The 18,349-nt window shown below is 40.8% G+C and overlaps 1 protein-coding gene across 50 annotated transcripts in view; it reads right to left on the bottom strand.

Annotated features, from left to right (window-relative positions):
* The window catches only part of RBFOX2 (RNA binding fox-1 homolog 2), a 274,726-nt gene that overhangs the window by 52,231 nt on the left and 204,146 nt on the right, over window positions 1–18,349 (bottom strand). For all 50 annotated transcript variants that reach the window (XM_082740312.1, XM_082740323.1, XM_082740295.1 and 47 more), the window contains one exon: window positions 7,504–7,728. In XM_082740312.1, coding sequence (XP_082596438.1) covers window positions 7,504–7,695 — 192 coding nt within the window. In that variant the 5' untranslated portion in view covers window positions 7,696–7,728. The remainder of the gene's footprint in view (window positions 1–7,503; window positions 7,729–18,349) is intronic.

The following is an 18,349-nucleotide window of genomic DNA, read 5'->3' as shown; positions in this document are numbered from 1 at the left end:
TGCGCCACTGGGAGTAATAAGAGGGCAAGCAGTCACTCCCGTCCTCAAGGAAAACATAGTCGACTAGGTGGGTGGAACGTGCACATGGACACAACCCTCTGAAGAGGACTCACAAAGCCTGTCTACCGCACATGCTCCAGTTACTTACGCCTGCCAGCACTTGGAAGAGCATCTAAACACACACCAGCTGAGGTCCTTTCTTCTCCGCAGGCAGGCGCGGGGTAATCAGGACCCCTGGATGCCGTCTTTTGGCTAACGCACTGTATGGGACAAACTGATTGTCTTGTCTAAAGGGCACAAGAAGCTTCTAGCCCAATGTGAAAACCAACTTCTGAAATACATTTTAGAAATAAAATTCCAGATTTCATCACTTATTTCTCATTTTTGTAGTTTTTTTGTTTTGTTTTTTTTTGGTTCTCTCACACAAGATGAGACTATTCAAAATAAACAAAATCTCTATTGCACTATAGCTGTGGCTCACAATAATAAAACCACAAATCAAGGGTATCAAAAGACAACTGATTTTAAAGATGTTTCTAAGGGCACCTGGGTGGCTTAGTCGTTAACTGTGTACCTTTGCTGAGGTCATGATTCCAGGGTCCTGGGCTCGAGCCCTGAATCAGGCTCCCTGCTTGGCAGGAAGCCTGCCTCTCCCTCTCCCACTCCTCCTGTTTGTGTTCCCTCTCTCACTATCTGTCAACTAAATAAATTAAAAATAAATAAATAAAACTAAAAGATGGTTTTAAAAAGCAAGTAAAGGGGCGCCTGGGTGGCTCAGTGGGTTAAAGCCTCTGCCTTCAGCTCAGGTCATGATCTCAAGGTTTTGGGATGGAGCCCCACATCGGGCTCCCTGCTCAGCGGGAAGCCTGCTTCCCCCTCTCTCTCTCTGCCTGCCTCTCTGCCTACTTGTGATCTCTGTCTGTCAAATAAATAAATAAAATCTTTAAAAAAAAAAAAAAAAGGCAATTAAAGGGCTCCTGGGTGGCTCAGTTGGTTCCAAGTGTCCAACTTTTGGTTTCGGCTCAGGGCAGAGCCCGAGTTGGGCTCTGTGGTCAGCAGGGAGCCTGCTTGAGATTCTCTCCCTTTCCCTCTCCTCCTCCCCCTGCAGTGTGTGCACTTTCTCTAAATAAGTAAAATCTTTTTTCTAAAAAGGCTATTAAAGAACTATTTAAACCAGTAATTTCCCAAACATCTCTCATTCCTGTTCAGTACAATCCTGTAACTAGGCACTGCTGGCTCATGTAATAGATGGGAAATCTGGAGTTTGGGAGGTGAAATGATTTATTCAAGACATAGTTCTTGCGCTACGGAGGACACACTCTTTGACTCCACTCTCTGTTTTACTCAGTCAGCTGTCATGTATTCTACGGTGGCAACCTCTCTCCCGTTCATCCTTCCTCTCCATAACCGCTGCAGCCCCTGGTCCAGAACCTTGGGAGACTCTTTCCTAACCGGCCCCCTGCTTCTCCCCCTCATCTGGTACACAACATATTGGTCTTCTGCAAGCACAGCTCTGCTCACTTCCATTTCCTGGCTCAAAAACCTCCAATAAAGTCATTTCTCAGCCAGGCATTCAAGTACCCTTCCCAATTTGCACTCAAGTGACTTTTCTTCCACTTTATTTTCCTCTGTATCCACCAACCACCCCAAGCTTCAGGCTGCTGGAAACCAGAAACGGTTTTTATTCAAAGACTTCTGATCTAGTCCATCTCCCTAACTCTGCTTTGAGAAATGACTTTCTCAATTTTTCCCATGGTGTTCTAATCCTGTTCACGTTCTAATTCTAATCACTCTTCATAGGAAGACCAGGTCCGATGCCACCCACCTCGGGAAGTCTCAGCTTCTCCCTCCTCAGGCCTCCCACCGCACCTCCTTTAATTACCCGGACCATCTGAGAAACTGCTAAGTGCCAGGCACTGTGGTAAGTCAGAGAACGCAAAGATGAACTAGAAGAACTTTTTCTTTTAAAAGCTTATGGTCTAATAAGGAGACAGAAGGGAATAAAAAACAACATCTTGTAAGTTCCACAAAAAGCGGTCAGCCCAGGAGTCTACCTGAGCCTCAGTGAAGGACAGGCTTGGCTTTGCTTGGGACCCTGAAGCAAGAGCTGACACTTGAGCTGAGTGGGACAAGATGCACAGACGCCGGCTATCGGGACTGGCGCATACACATCCGCTGTCTCCTGTCGCTGAGCTGGAGCTGGGGAACGCAAGTGGCGGAATAAAGAAACGGACTCTGAATTCCCCTACTGCAAAACCCTCACGTGCACGAAGGACTAGTTTATGAACCACAATAAAAAACAGTGTTTGTGGAAGCAGGTTTTAAACAAAGTGTTACAGAAATTTAAGGAATCATTTCTTTGTAAACAACAAAGCTTCCTATCTACCTTTTGAATATAACTGGCCATAGGAATTACCAGATCCATTTTAAGAAACATGCTAGTAGAGAGTAAAAGTTTACCAGAATAATCTATTCATGTTGTCAAATCTAAGTTTTATGATGTACTGCTCTACTGTTCAGTCTATGCACACGTTCCCCCCAGAACACCCACATACTCACAACTGCCAAAGGCAAATGGCTTAAGAGCAATGAATTCACACTCCCATTTAAATGTACACATTAAACAAATAAGAAGCGTCTTCAACCAGAGTCTCCTAATTTCTCATTATCAGGATTAGGGATGGGGGGACAGTGGCCAGGAGAAACCCACAGCTCTGTCAGCTGAAAGTGGCAAGTCTGATAGAGGCCCTAACGGGGGAAACACAGTTCTTCTGTCTTGAGCTTGTGTTCTGACTGAAGTGAGTGGTGGAGCAGCCAGCAACGTGAAGGGGAGATCCTGGAAATGAGAGAATCACAGAGAAGCTAGATAGATACGCTCTCCTCACACCTGTGGCCAGTGGCGAAACTACAACCACAAGGAGGGGGCACATGAGAGAGCCCAACAGAGAGAAAAGGCCAAGCAGACCTGAGAACTGGCTGAACTCTGAACTCTTCCCAACTCTTCCCAATCCACAAACAGATGAATTGACAGAGGGTGGAAGATTTACAAGTTCAAGGTGCTTAAATACAACCTCTGCCCAAATCCCTGGCTGACCACTGAGCTACGGAGACACAGGGTTAACGCCTGGCCAGGTGAGAAAATAAAAATGAGAGGGGAAAAATCACTAAGATTTTGTGCAGAAACAGCAGTGGCTACACACCGTTGAGAAGTGTCCACAATTTAAGTCAAGCAAATCACTTGAAATATACACATATACACACACCTATACCTCTAAAAAAATACAACACTTCAGAGTTGCTGAAATATATTATTAAAATGTCCAGGTTATTTAAAAAGTTACAATACCTATAAAGAAACAGGAGAGTTTGGCCCAGACTCGAGATAAGAAATGGACCCTTGAGTGGGTTTGGATGTTGGACTCAGCAGGTGACTTTAAAGTGGCAATTACACATGTATTCAAAGAATGAAGGAAATATGATGACAAGGAATCTCAACAGAGGAACAAATCACAAATGAGAATTCTAGAGTTGGAACGCACAGTAATAACCGAAATAAAAAATTCACGAGATGGGGTCACAAACTGATGCCATGTGGCAGAACGAGAGTGAGTGGACTGGAAGAGACGTCAACAGAAACTCTCCACTCTCGTGAACAGAAAGACAAAACATCAAAGAAAAATGAACAGAACTTTAGATTCTGTTTCGATTGAACTCAGAGACAAATAAACAAAAAAAACCAGAACTTGAACCTGTGGGTGACTGACATCAAGTTCCCAACATATTTGTGGTGAAAGTCCCAGGAAGAGAGGAGAAAGAGAAAAAACAAATAGCTGAAGAAATTGTGTTTAAAAACTTGCCAAATATGATAAAAAGATTAATCTACAGACCCAATCTCAATAGATTCCAAGTATGATAAAACAAAGAGATCCACATCAGAGTCAAACTGCTCAAAGCCAGGGGCACCTGGGTGGCTCAGTGGGTTAAGCCTCTGCCTTCGGCTCAAGTCAGATCCCAGGGTCCTGGGATTGAGCCCCGCATTGGGCTCTCTGTTCACCAGGGAGCCTGCTTCCCCCCTCCCTCTGCCTGCCTCTCAGCCTACTTGTGATCTCTCTCTCTCTCTGTCAAATAAATAAATAAATAAGATCTTTAAAAACAAACAAAAAAAAAACCCAAAAAACTGCTCAAAGCCAAAGATACACTGAAAATCTTGAGAGCAGCAAGAGAAAAGCAATTCATCACAGAAAGGGGAACAGAGGATGAATGGTGGACTCCTCAGAACCAGCTGGCTCTTGTCAGGTGCCAGAGGTCAGTGGGGTGACAGGTTTAAAGTGCTGGGAAGCAGTGAAAAAACAGTCAATGAAGAATTCTACAGCGAGCAGAACTAGCCTTCAAAAGTGAAGACAAACTGAAGACATTCCTAGATACCCAAAAACAGAGAAATTTATTTCAAACAGACGTAGTCTACAGAAAACACTGAAAGACGTCCTAGGGGTTGAAAGGAAATGGTATCAGAATACCATTCAAATCCACAGGAAGATTCGAAGATTACTGAAAATGGTAACTTCCTTTGAGAATATAAGATTCTTTAAAGTAATAATTACAAACACTGTGTTGTTACATTTCTAATGTATATTTGTCTCCATCAATACTTATCCATTTTGTCTGATATTAATATAATCACTTCAGGTCTCTTATGACTACTATTTGTATGACATCTTTTTCCTTCATTTTGTCTCAAACTCTTTAAAGCTAAAGGGTGTCCCTGGTAAAAAAAAACATACAACTGGAGCTTACATGTATAATGCAGATGACAGGAACAGTACAAAGGATGGTGAGGAACGAAGCAAAGTTGCAATATTTTACCAGAATAAGACACACACATATGTGTGCACCGACGAGTAAGTGAGCGAGTGCATGCATCAGTAAGTTATGATAAGCTGAAGATGAAGTCCTTGATCAAGAACTAAGAAAATATAAAAATAACAACACAAAAAACTAATTAAAAAATCACAAAGGGATTTAAAAGGTACAGTTAAGAATTATTTAATAGAAATCAGTAGAGAAGGAACAGAGGAACAAGTAGTTACACGGCAGACATAAATCTACCCATATTAACAATTACTTAAAGTGTAAACAGACTAAATGCTCCGATAAAGAGGCAGTCATTTTCAGATGGGTTAAAGATTCAGTATTTTTTTTTTTTTTAACCAGAGACACATCTTAGATTTTAAGAGTTTGAGACAAAGATGAAGGAAAAAGATGTCATACAAATAGTAATGACAGGAGAGTTGAAGTGACTATATTAATATCAGACAAAACAGACTGAAGAAATAATGACAGAGACAGAGGAACATTTTATAATGAGAAAACACCAACTGGTTAGGAAAAGTCTGTAGGAAAGACCATCTACTAAGCCTCAAAACAAATCTCAATTTTTAAAAATTGAATCATACAAAGTATGTTTTCTCTCTACAATGTGATTAAATTATAAATCAAGAAAAGAAAGCTGGGAAATCCTCAAACATTTGGGAATTAAGAAACACATCTATGTCAGCCAGGACCAAAGAAGAAATCATAAGGAGAAGTTTTAAAATATCTTGAATGAAAACTAAAACACAAGTATCACATTTTATGGGAAACTTAAAGGGAAAGGTATAGCTTTAAACACATATCAGAAAGGAAAAGAAAAAAAAAAACTAAAAATCAATGATTTAAAGCTACAACTCAAGAGGCTAAAAAATAAAGATCAAATCAAAGTCAAAGCTAGTAGAAAGAAGGAAATAATAAAGATCAAAATGGAAATCAATGAAATATAAAACAGAAAAACAACAGTTTTTTTTTTTTAAAAAATCCATGAAACCAAAAGCTGGTTTTCTGGAAAGATCTGCAAAATTAATAAAATTAGCTAGACTGACCAAGAAAAAAAGCAAGAAGGCACAATTACCAAAATCAAGAATGAAAGAGGGGCTATCACTACAGATGCTATAGAAATTAAAAAGGATTATATGGGATTATTATTATAAATAATATTTTGTTGTGCCAACAAAATAGACAATTTAGTTGGAAAAGAAAAATTCCTAGAAAGTCACAAATTACCAAGATTGATTTTATATGAAACTGAAAGTAGAAATAAAAATAGGATAAGGACAGATAACTAGTAAAGAAACAGACTTAGTAATTAAAATACTTGATAAAGCCTCAGATTTCTATTTTATTCCCTCTTTGCATAGTTGTTCTGGTAAGACTGTGAGTTCATAATCATTTGAGTGATTTGGAAATGCAGCCAAAATAGCAGCCAATATATTCATGATTCTAGAACAAATGCTACAGAATCCTCATCTGTTATCCATCATGCTTCCATCTTCCTAATAAATTGTCTACTGTAGCCCATTACTTACGAAGTATAAAATTATGTGCTTATGTATAACTGATCAACACTGAAAAGATAACATGTTTGCAAGGAAAGAATGGATTTCTTTGTGGTCTGATATCTAATAAAAGAAAATGGAAAGTATTTGAAGGTTAAATCCATCCTTATGCAACAAAAGCTTCCACTGTAAGGCTCTTTGTTAGGAAGTAAATCATATCAAGTGGTTTAAAGGCTGAATAAAGCTCTCCTGATAATCTGAAACAGGAAGGGCAAAAAGAAATCTAAAAACCAGACACAGATCTTTCTAACCAGAGTACAGAACATTTTTATCTTTGGAGACAGACCAGCAATCTCACAGACAATATGACTTCCTGTGTATTGATATATATGTGTTATATACCTACTGGATGAATTTTAACATTTCTTTTACTTTAGCAGGTTATGAGCAGGCTATGATCATAGCGGGGGTCATCATCTCAGGGGTGTCTGTGTTGGGTTCTGTGCTCAGCAGGGAGGCTGCTTAAGATTCTCTCTCTCCCTCTTCCTCTGCCCTTACCCCCACTCCTGTGAGCTCTCTCCCAAATAAACAAATCTTATAAATAAATAAATAAATAAATAAATAAAAACTTAAAAACATTTAAGAAACAAAAACTGGACAGGAACCAGCAAAGGAGACTAAAAGAGAACTGCCAGTACCCAGGAGGGAGGGAAACAGGGAGTGTCTGAGAGCAAGAGACGGAGTATGTCAAGGAGGAAAGAGGAGGCAACGTGTGGGACGCTGCTGAGAGACTGTGTACTGCGACAACACAGGAAGGACCAACAAGGTGTGGCGAAACGAAGCTTCCTGGTGAAACTGACCTAAGTGTGCCCTCGCGGCAGCGCTCACCTTGTGCTGGCTGTCCTGTCTCTAGACCCTAAGCTCCTGGGCAGGGACTGAGAGCTCAGATTTGAGCCCTTAACTTCTAATTTCAACACAGTGTGGGGTTGGGGGGGGGTGGTGAAATGACATAAATGCTACGTAGTGTCATGTAGATGCCAGAGGAGTTCAAAGGGCATTCTGGTGTGATGACTCGGGAGGGGACTGTGGCAGGACGGCAGGCGCTCTTCCATGTCCCACCTCGCAGGTCACATACCGTGAGAGATCCGTTTTGTGTGCTGGGTGAGTTGCTGCTCTGCTCCCCGTGGGCTTGCGTGCTTCCGTAGAGTGTCAGGTTATGCTCACTGGTCTGGCCGGCATAGTCCTGAGTGTGTGGCACTCCGTATTCTGTGGGAATTCCATTCTGTGGAGGTGGTGGAAACGGGATGGTAGTAAAAGGCTGAACCATTGCGTCAGGAGTTGTTGTTGGCTCCTGGTTACCCTAAAACAAATAGTGGAAGAGAAAATAAGGAGAAAAAAGTGACTTTAGTTCTTGTTACATGACTATTTTTAAGGTGAGCATACAAAATTCTCTGAATACTCTCTTTGCTCCAGTAAAATGGAAGGCGTACTGCCTCAGGACTGGGGCAAACACTGCCAGGCATAGAGATATACACACACAGCCACACAAACATACACCCAACACTGCCAGGCATAGAGATGTACGCATACAGCCACACAAACATACACCCAACTTGGGCCAATCTGTGGTTCTTAAACAGGTCCATGACCATATAAAAGTTGATTAGTTACCGAAGAGATAAAAAATTTCCTTTAACCCAAGTTTTAAAAAAATGCATGCCAGGAAATTTCTCACAAAAGAAGAGTTTTAAGAGTTGAAATTAATTTGGGCCATTAGTATTTTCTTTAGGACACTCTATCCCTTTATAGATTCAGGGAAAAATAAAGCTATTTCATCAAATTACAATTCATAACAATATGGTAGGGTGACATTAGAAATTAAGTTCTCAAAACAGGACAACCTAGCTCTCTAGATTTTAAGAGCACAGAGTTCAGAAGAAACTTCATTATTAAAAAAATTAACGTTTGGATTTTAAGATAGAGATTTATTTAAGTCTCGGCTACTAGTTAATAGTTTAAAAAATATAGGTTCTTTAAAATACAAATATTAGAGATACACCAAAAAAAAAAAAAAAAATCCCCAGATAAAAAAAGTTCAAGGTTCTTCACAATCCCTATGAGTTTTATAAGGCTAACAGCACAGCAGGACACCTCTCCATGTGATAACCATTCCCAGATGCTTACCTGGAATTCACTGTGCTTTCTGAAATACCAACAGAGCGCATCCAGGAGCTACAGGGAACTGTCAGAAGGAGCCTTTGTGGCTCAAAGCCCCTTCCTCACTTCTGTCCTAAGTTCAGATACAAAAGAGTCCGAATCTTGCACCCCCTCCCCCAGCCTCCCATTTTATTCCAGAAAAAGCAAAGCCATTATTTTACTGAAGATACACAAGTCTGCAAAGTCTTGGGCCACTGTACTTCTGTAAGTAGCTGGCAGAGATGGATAAATGCTTCAAACCGTCAGCATTTTGATAGGCGCCCCCCTACCCCTAGTTTTAGACATCATATCGTTAGGTAATCAAAGAAAATCTGGGTTTATGTCACTTGGTTTCCTTCTACCCGTGAGCATCACTCCCATCAGGCAAGGGAGCAATAATTCCTCTTTCTCTCCCAGTCCCAATTATCCTTCTTTCCTCTCAGTTCAAGAGGGGGTTCTCTATCCCTGAGAGCTACAGGAAACGGAACTTTAGGCGCATTTTCTAAATATCATCCTAAGCTTTCGACACTATCTTGATGGCCATTAAACTCATATATATCGCAAACAAAATAAATCCAAAGCTGCAGAAAGATCTCGCACAATTTTTAAAGAAAGGTTCTGCCATCATTGTACGATAAGTTCTTCTACATAAAATGAAACAGAACTGTACAAAGGCTGTTATGAATGGAGAAATACATGATCATGGACTGGAAAGCTAGGTTTTGTGTGTGTGTGTGTGTGTTTTAAAGATTTATTTATTTATTTATTGACAGAGATCACAAGTAGGTAGAGAGGCAGGCAGAGAGAGAAAGGAAGAAGCAAGCTCCCCGCTGAGCAGAGAGCCCACTGTGGGGCCCCATCCCGGGACCCTGAGATCATGACCTGAGCCGAAAGCAGAGGCTTTAACCCACTGAGCCGCCCAGACACCCCGAAAGCTAGGCATCTTAAGACAGCCATATACCCCAAACCCCACACACTCAATCAAAATTTCTGAAATTTCTGCAGAAGCTGACAAGGTGTTACTAAAATTTAAGTGGAAATGCAAACAGCCTAGAAAAGGCAAAGCAATTCTGAAAAAGAACACAAATTGGACTTATACTACCTGATTTCAAGACTTAACACAAAGCTGCAGTAATCACAACAGTACGGCACGATCAATCAACGAATCAGCAGAAAAGAATCCAGACAGACACTACATATACAGTCAGTATTAAGTCATCAGAGTCAGTTCAGGAGGAGAAAGAAAAGCCTTTTTAACAGATAAAAAACCGAATACCCAGCGGGGGGGAAAAAAATTAACCTCAACTCATCCCACATATGCAAAAGTTAACTGGAAAGAGGTAACAGACCTAAATATAAGAGCGTTTTAAAACTCTAAAACATCCAGGGGGGTAAAAAAAGAGGACAATGGTCACAATATCACAATAAACAAAGAACTCTTTGGTCATAACAAACAAGAACAATTGAAGAAAAAAGTAGGGGCGCCTGGGTGGCTCAGTGGGTTTAAGCCTCTGCCTTCTGCTCAGGTCATGATCCAGGGGGAATAGAGCGCCGCATCAGGCTCTGCTCAGTGGGGAGACTGCTTCCTCCTCTCTCTGCCTAGCTGTGATCTCTGTCTCCCAAATAAATAAAATCTTAAAAAAAAATTTTTTTTTGAAGAAAAAAGCTGATAAACCAAACTCCATCAAAATTTAAAAATTTCTTACTCTTTGAAACGTACCACTAAGATAATGGAAAGACAAGATGGAGACTGGGAGGCAGTATTCACAGTACACATACCTGGCAAAGAACACACATCTAGAATCTACAAAGAACTGTTACAAATCATAATGAAAAGAGCAAAGCATATATTTTTTTTAAGATGGGTCAATGACTTCAACAGACAAACTCCCACAAACAGATATGTCAATGGGCAGAAAATAACTGAATGTGTGGCTCAACGTTAGTTATCAGGGGTAGGAAATTAAAACCAAACAAGCTACCATTTTTTGCCCCCACTAAAAGGACCACAAGACTGACAACTCCGAATGTTGACCAGGATGTGGAACAAGAACTTTCACTCATTGCTTGTTGAAGTGTAAAACAGTCTATCATGGTAGAACTGTTCTGCAGTTCCCCTTTTTTATACAGTTTGAATATTCCTTATATTCACCCCCAAAGAAATAAAAGCATATGTGTACAAAAACACCTGTGCAAGTATGTTCATGGAAGCTTTATTCATAATAGCCCCAAACTGAAAATGACTGTACTGAAATCAACAGGAAAATGGATAAACAAATTGTGGTTTATTCACAAAATGGAATGTTACACAGCTTAAAAGAAATAAATAAATAAACCACCAACAGCATAGATGAATCTTAAAGATGTGCTGAATGAGATATAAATCTACTGTAACAGAAGTGAAGAAAGTAGTGGGTTTTTTTTTGGGGGGGGGGGGAGGCAGGGAGTGATGATGGAGATCTGGAACATTCTAGGATGGAACACTCTAGGATGACAGAAATGTTAAATTACTTGTTAAGGATGATGGTACCAAATTGTTAAAATTTATTAAGCCAGACACTTGATAAATATGTCACTACATGTTAATTATAACAAAGGAAAAATAAGGCTATAACTGGCAAACATCATATTAAACTGTGAAGTACCTGTCATCATTATAAATCACTGTCCCAATGACTCATGCTACACAAAGTAAGGTGACAAACCTGAAATGGAGATAAAGAGAACACAGAGGGGCACCTGGGTGCCTCAGTGGGTTGAGCCTCTGTCTTCGGCTCAGGTCATGATCTCAGGGTCCTGGGATTGAGCCCCCCATTGGGCTCTCTGCTCAGCAGGGAGCCTGCTTCCTCCTCTCTCTCTGCCTGCCTCTCTGCCTACTTGTAATCTCTGTCTGTCAAATACATAAATAAAATCTTAAAAAAAGAGAACACAGAAACAACTGTAGCTAAGTACTTAGAAAAGCCCACAAAATTAACTACAAATGAGTAGACCCAACAATAAAATTTTGTCACATTTATACACTAACTATTTTATAGCCAGCAGTAATCAGTTATTCAAAAGGGCAAGAAAATGTACAGGATAAAACACATGATATAGGATACAAAACAAGGCCTGAATAAACAGACACGTATTTTGTTTCTGGAGTAATGCTTCATATAGAAATAAAATGTACACCTAATGTCATTTTTTAAGACTTTATTTAGAGAATACTTGGGGGGGGCAGGGGAGGAGGGAGAGAGTATCTGAAGCAGACGCCCTGCTGAGCGCAGAGCCTGCCATGGGGCTCGGTCCCATGACCCCGAGATCAGGACCTAAGCCGAAACCAGGGGTCTGATGCTCAAACACTGAGCTACCCTGGGTTCCCTACATAATGTCGTTTCCAATCAGAAGCAAACAGAGCATCAAGGAAGAAAACAGAACAGGACTAAACAGAATTCTAACTGGGATGTGAAAAACTACTATGGAAGTCTGGAAAGGAGAAAAGCTATGAAGTAGGGCATGCTCTATCATACAGTAAGACCTGCCACAGAGCTACTGTGACAAAACAATAAGAGTACACACAGTGATCACAGAACACTGATTATCCTAAAACGGTTTCAAGTTTATAGAGAAAATTAATAGAAGATAAAAGTTACATTTCACTTCATGGGCAGAAACTGTTTATTTACCACAGAGGATTTGTAAAAGTTGGCTACCCACCAGCAAGAAAATAAATGAGCCCCTTCACAGTGTATACTCTGCATGAGAAAAATTCAAGAAGGAATAAAGTCTAAAGATTTTATTTATTTATTTGACAGAGAGAGAGAGAGAGAGCACAAGTAGGCAGAGTGGCAGGCAGAGGGAGAGGGAGAAACAGGCTGTCCGTTGAGCAGAGAGCCCAATGCAGGACTTGATTCCAGGACCCTGGGATCATGACCTGAGCTGAAGGCCACTGAGCCACCCAGGCACCCCAGAAATAAAATCTAAGGTAACAATGAAAACTATGAAAATATAGCAAAACCTAGGAGTATAACTGGGGTTGGGGGACTCTCACATAAGACAGCAAGGTAGGAAACCTAAAAACGAGGAAGGACAAAAAGGACTGACATGGCCACAGAAGTTAGGGAGGAAGGTGGGGGGGGACGGAAGACAAAGGAAGGGGGGAGGGAATGGCCTTTAAAGTCAAAAGAAAAACCAGCTGGGGCAATGAACTGCAACAGATTAAGACAGACACTTGGGGCGGGGGTGCCTGGGTGGCTCAGTGGGTTAAGGCCCCTGCCTTTGGCTCAGGTCATGATCTCAGGGTCCTGGGATCGAGCCTTGCATCAGGTTCTCTGCTCACAGGGAGCCTGCTTCCCCCCACCCCCACCCCTGCCTGCCTCTCTGCCTACTTGTAGATCTCTCTCTCTGTGTCAAATAAATAAAATCTTAAAAAAAAAGACAGACACTGGGTTGTCATCACTAATGTAAGAGCAGGTTAAACAAATTGACAAGAAACACAGAATAGAAAAAGGCAAAGACCATAACAGAACAATTCACAGATGACGAAATACCATTAAAATGTTCAATCCCACTGACATATGGAAAAACATATTAACAGCAGAACAAGTCCAATTTTTAGTTATCTAATCAACAAAATTTTTAAAAAGTTTTACTGCGACAGAATGGACCTAACACAACGAACTGCATTTACTTATTCATAGCATAAGCGCGGATGTATATATGTGCACACTCGTGAAGTCATCACCGCAGTCAAACTAGTGGGCACATCTACTCCAAATCCCCAAAAGTTTCCTCATGCTCCTAATAATAAACATGTATTACTTTCATAATAAAGCTTACCAAGTATTTTTTTTTTAAATATATAAAAGAGGATGACAAGAAAAATGTAATCAGTAAGAGGAAGCCAATACACTGACTGAAGCACTGAGTAATTCCTGGGCTTTCCTGAAGAAAAATGGTAGCGACATTGTCTAAAGACAAAATTCATAACTGTCTTTCATTTTCAAGTTATACAGCATCAAAATTCAGCTGTCTCCAGTGTCCAAGAATCATCTTTGAGTGGTGTTAATGACTGCTTTACATAAAAATCTTTCGTTTTAGTTTTTAGAAATTAGGCTATAAAAATCTTAAGTTTTCACTATAATTTTTTAGGAAAAGGTCTTTGTCACCCGTCACTATGTAAGATGTTCTCGTGATCTCCAGGAGAGGGTACTGTATATGACTTGCATATGACTTCTTCTTAGCTCATCTTCAAGTCACACAGGGCCGTATTCACATCCACCTGCCTGCCTGGGCCCCCCTGAAGCACACTGTCTTAGAAGCCCTCCCGGGATTTACTGGCCTGAGGTCAGATGCAAACGAGAAAACTCACATTCAGGTGGATTGGTGGATGCAACAGAGCAAGAGCACCAAATGTCTCAGGAGAGCTTCAATTCCAGCTCCAGGCACAAATAAATTCTCACAGTATATATGGGTCTACTAAATGATCGATAAGGCTAAAAGACACTGCTTTCCAGTTATGATTAACACAGCAAAAGGACTTCCTACCCATACTTGAACTCGGCTCCTTGCAGACTCTGTCCGGCTCTGGCCTCCATTTGCCCCCAACCCAGCCATGCTGGGAGTGAGGCGCTGGTACCTGAGTTGCTGGTACTGGCTCTCCCACTCAACAAAGCTGGCTCAGTCAACTGAATCAACACATCAATTAGCAGTGGGGGGTAGCGGGAGAAAGGTAAAAACATTTTATAGGATCTACTTGTATCCCTGACACTTCGTGTTTCAGAGAAATACAAGGCAGGCGGAGGCTGAACTATTCTTTCCTGAAGTAAGGGAAATGTAAACCTTTGTTACAGGCCAAAATGAAATTCTCAGCAGATTATTTTATTCCTTACAGGAATTTTTAAATTTTTTTTTCTTTTTTTTTTTTTAAGGTTTTATTTATTTATTTGACAGAGAGAGATCACAAGCAGGCAGAGAGGCAGGCAGAGAGAGAGGAGGAAGCAGGCTCCCGGCTGAGCAGAGAGCCCGATGTGGGGCTCGATCCCAGGACCCTGGGATCATGACCTGAGCCGAAGGCAGCGGCTTAACCCACTGAGCCACCCAGGCGCCCCTAAATTTTTTTTTTATAATCCTGTTTCTGTATTAAGGGAATGAAATGGGAATAGGAGCGACTTTGCATTTTATTTCATATACTTTATAATGTCTGAAAATATCCCCGATAATTGATGATGATGATGATTGTGAATGCTAAATGGTTTCAGATTTCTATTAAATTCCCAAGCTATATTCCAAAGTTATAAGTTCAGAAGAGAAATATGATAGCCCCCAGGCAAACTATGAGCTAACAGTTCACATGATCATTTCCAGGCAAGATTTTACCTCTATGTTTAATATGAAAATGTTTTGTTTTTAAAATCATAGGTTAAGTAGCTTAGTTATGTATCACCTGAGAAAATGAGTTATTAACTTTTTTCTTGTAATCTGCAAAACGAGGCATAATTTCTTTTTACCTAATTTAGCAGTCTATAAATTTTCCCTCCCACAAGATGAACAGACAATAATACAGATTACTAAATACAAATATAGTTTGTACCTCACTTAACAAGAATCTAATAAAGATTTAATTTTAACTCCTTTCTTCCCTAGAATATAAATTGCGATTTTATGTGAAAGATGAGGAGAAAAACAAACTGCATTTCCTATTAGTTCTTACCAGTATATCCCAGAAAGATGGAAGTTCTCGGAGAGCAGGACGCCCTGCCCACCACAGAGAGGCCCGGGTCCAGAAGAAGCCCTCACAGAACTGACCACTCTGCACCCCAAGTATTCCGATGTCTGTGGACTTCTCATCTCCCTCAGAGCTATGCTAAAATGCCAGCTTCTCTGAACACTCTAAAATCTCGATCCCTATTTCTCTCTGTCCTCTCAGCTATAATAATACTTCATTCATTTCGTGCCCTCTGTTAGAACACAAGCAAGAGGTTTTGCCCATCTGGCCCCGACACATCCCCAGCACTAAGAGCTACAGCAGGCACAGGGTCTCACAGCGCGTCTCTTACTTACGGGGTTTGCATGAGCAGAATAATGAAGTAGAACATCTAAGATGAAGAGTGGTCCCCATCTTGTGGAAAGCTAACTGTGAAGACAGAGTGGGTTATATCTAATTCTCCTAGGATCCACATGAATTTACTATAGGAATTGGCAGGGAATTAGAAGCGAAGCCATTCTTTGGTTAACCGCCTTCCCATCAGCAACACGACTGAACAGTCGCATCTTCCAAATTTCCAAAAAAGCTACTTACATTTCTAACACTCGGGCTTAAAAAATAAGATGTGGCTCACTCATCAATGAGTAGCAAAGCTGCTTTTCTAAAGTTATTTTTAAACAGAAGGAGAAGGAGAAGAAGAAAAACCCCGAGACTGACATGAAACAGATACACGTGGGATACAGAATTATCTGATAGTTCAATAATTACTCAACACACCAATTCCAGGTCCCACCATCTCACTGTTGTTTTATCACCTACACAGAAGTTCAAGAAGAGAAATATTAACAGGACAAAAAATAGTATTTTATTTCACACGGAATGCAGGCCTCTGTGACTTAATTTTTAGGATGGCGTTCTGATGAAAACCTCAAGATGATGCCCCACAGGAAAGGAATGTGGGGCTATAATGACTGACAATCAGGTTTCCAATGTATTATTCCTCAACACAAACAAATTTGTTACATGACTTAGACACTACCTAAAAGATTATCCAATCCGCCTGAGACCCAATAAATATAACCTTTCACCAAGGGCAATGCTGAAGTCCATGGTTAGAACATAATTTGAATCTCAGCTTTCTCATTACTATAGCTGTAAACACTTAGTTACGTCATTACCTACCTTTCCTGTGCTTCGGATTCTTCCTCTATAAAACAGCAATGTTAATGTCACACTTTGTTACAAAGACTTGTAAGATAAAATGGAAAGTGACTAAAACCCTATATTCCCAATAAAGATTGTTCTCAACCACTGCAAGCATTAGGCAGATTGTGGGACCAAACTTCCACAGTTTAGCAGATGTTAAAATCCTGCTAGAGGCCACTGTTGTGGATGTTAGGTGAAATTTTAAAGATAATGTTCCCATGTTTCCCTTAACAGCAGTGGAAGGGAAAACAACTAGCCAAACAACCACAACCACAACAACAACACAACCAAACAAACAGAAAAGAAAAAAAAAAACCCACCAATGTCGTTTCTAAAGCAATCACAAGCCAAAAAGGCAGTGGGGAGAGAGATTTGTAATTCTATCTATTTCAATTCTAAGATACACTCATACCTGCTATCGGTCCATGACTTGTGGGCACTGAAAACATCATAACACAAGTTAGCAATCTCACTTCCAGGGGTTTTCAAGCACATTAAGGAGCCTACCATGAACTTCAGTACAAGTCAGAGCGCTACATATGAGCCCCAAATTGGTGACACAAAGGTTCACCATCATCTACTAAACAATTCTAACTTCCTCTAGGCCCTCCCTCAAGGCTATGTAGTAAATGCCTACATTTAATGAATGCTTATTAAGTATCTGGCTATAGACCAAGTACTTTGTATGTACCTACACACCATATCTATGAACGGATCTGATTCTCACAGCTGTAACAGGTAGATGTTGCCATTATTCTCCTTTGACAGAGAAGGAAACTACCATTTAAAAGGGCTAAGTACTTTACTGAAAAACCACTTGGCTAATAACTGGCATAAGCAGACGCAAATCCGAATCTAAGCCGTTTCTCAAGCTGGTGTCACTAGTCGCTGCTCCATGTGGCATCTCCAGCGGTGTCCGCAACCATGCCCCCCCCCCCCAGGGCAGAGCACACACAACTCCCAGCCATTAATTCTGTGTTGCAATGAATCTAGACTTTTACATCCCCCGCATATGGTGCCTCCCCAAAACACAGCCAGCCCGCTACCGCACGGATCGGTTTTGCTCCCCATGCTGTATCCTCTATCAAGAATATCCATGAATAATGAAAACTTAGCTGGACATAAAGGATGAGCTCAAATAATCCCTTTTCCCTGAAGCTATCCCTAGAAAGAAGTATGGCATAAAGCAGGGGTCAGGTCAGATAGTATTTTAGGCCTCGCAGGCGGTCTGATTTCTGACACAACTATGGGCTTCTGCTGTTCTAATATGAAAAGAGGCACCGACACTATGTAAACAAGTGAGCATGGCTGTGCTCCAGGACATCTTCATTCACAGGCACCGACACATTAATTTTATCTTATTTCCCATCTCAAAATCTTCTTCTTTTGATCTTTTTCTAACCATTTAAAAATTTAAGAATCATTCTTAATTCACGAGCCTTATAAAAACAGGCCCTGGGCCAGATATGGCCTGTAGGATAATTTTTTGACCCCTGATGTAAAGCAAAGAGGTTAACTTTTAGAGCCAAATAGGCCTGGGATCGAATCCTGACTTGATAGCCTGTTAGCTCTGTGACACTGAACAGGAGAGTCAGTCTCAGTTTTGCCAACTACAGCACAGGACAGCTCTGGACTGTGAGGCTAACAGGAGACAAAGAAAAGGCCACGGACCAGGTCTAATAGAGCACACTTGCCAGCAAGTGTTGCATTCCCATTTCCAGTTAAAAGAAATTCCTTCCTCTCCTGTATTCCCATAGCACTTAGCTTGCACTATGACTGTACAAGATCTATAAATTCAAAGACTTAGACTTAACTTATCAAGGTAAGTGTCTTATCTTTCCTACTAAAAGCCTCTTTATAGGTGCCTGGGTGGTTCAGACAGTTAAGTGTC

Source organism: Mustela nivalis (genome assembly GCF_964662115.1).
Source record: "Mustela nivalis genome assembly, chromosome: 7".
Lineage (NCBI taxonomy): Eukaryota > Metazoa > Chordata > Mammalia > Carnivora > Mustelidae > Mustela > Mustela nivalis.
This window is presented reverse-complemented; position numbering and strand designations above follow the sequence as displayed.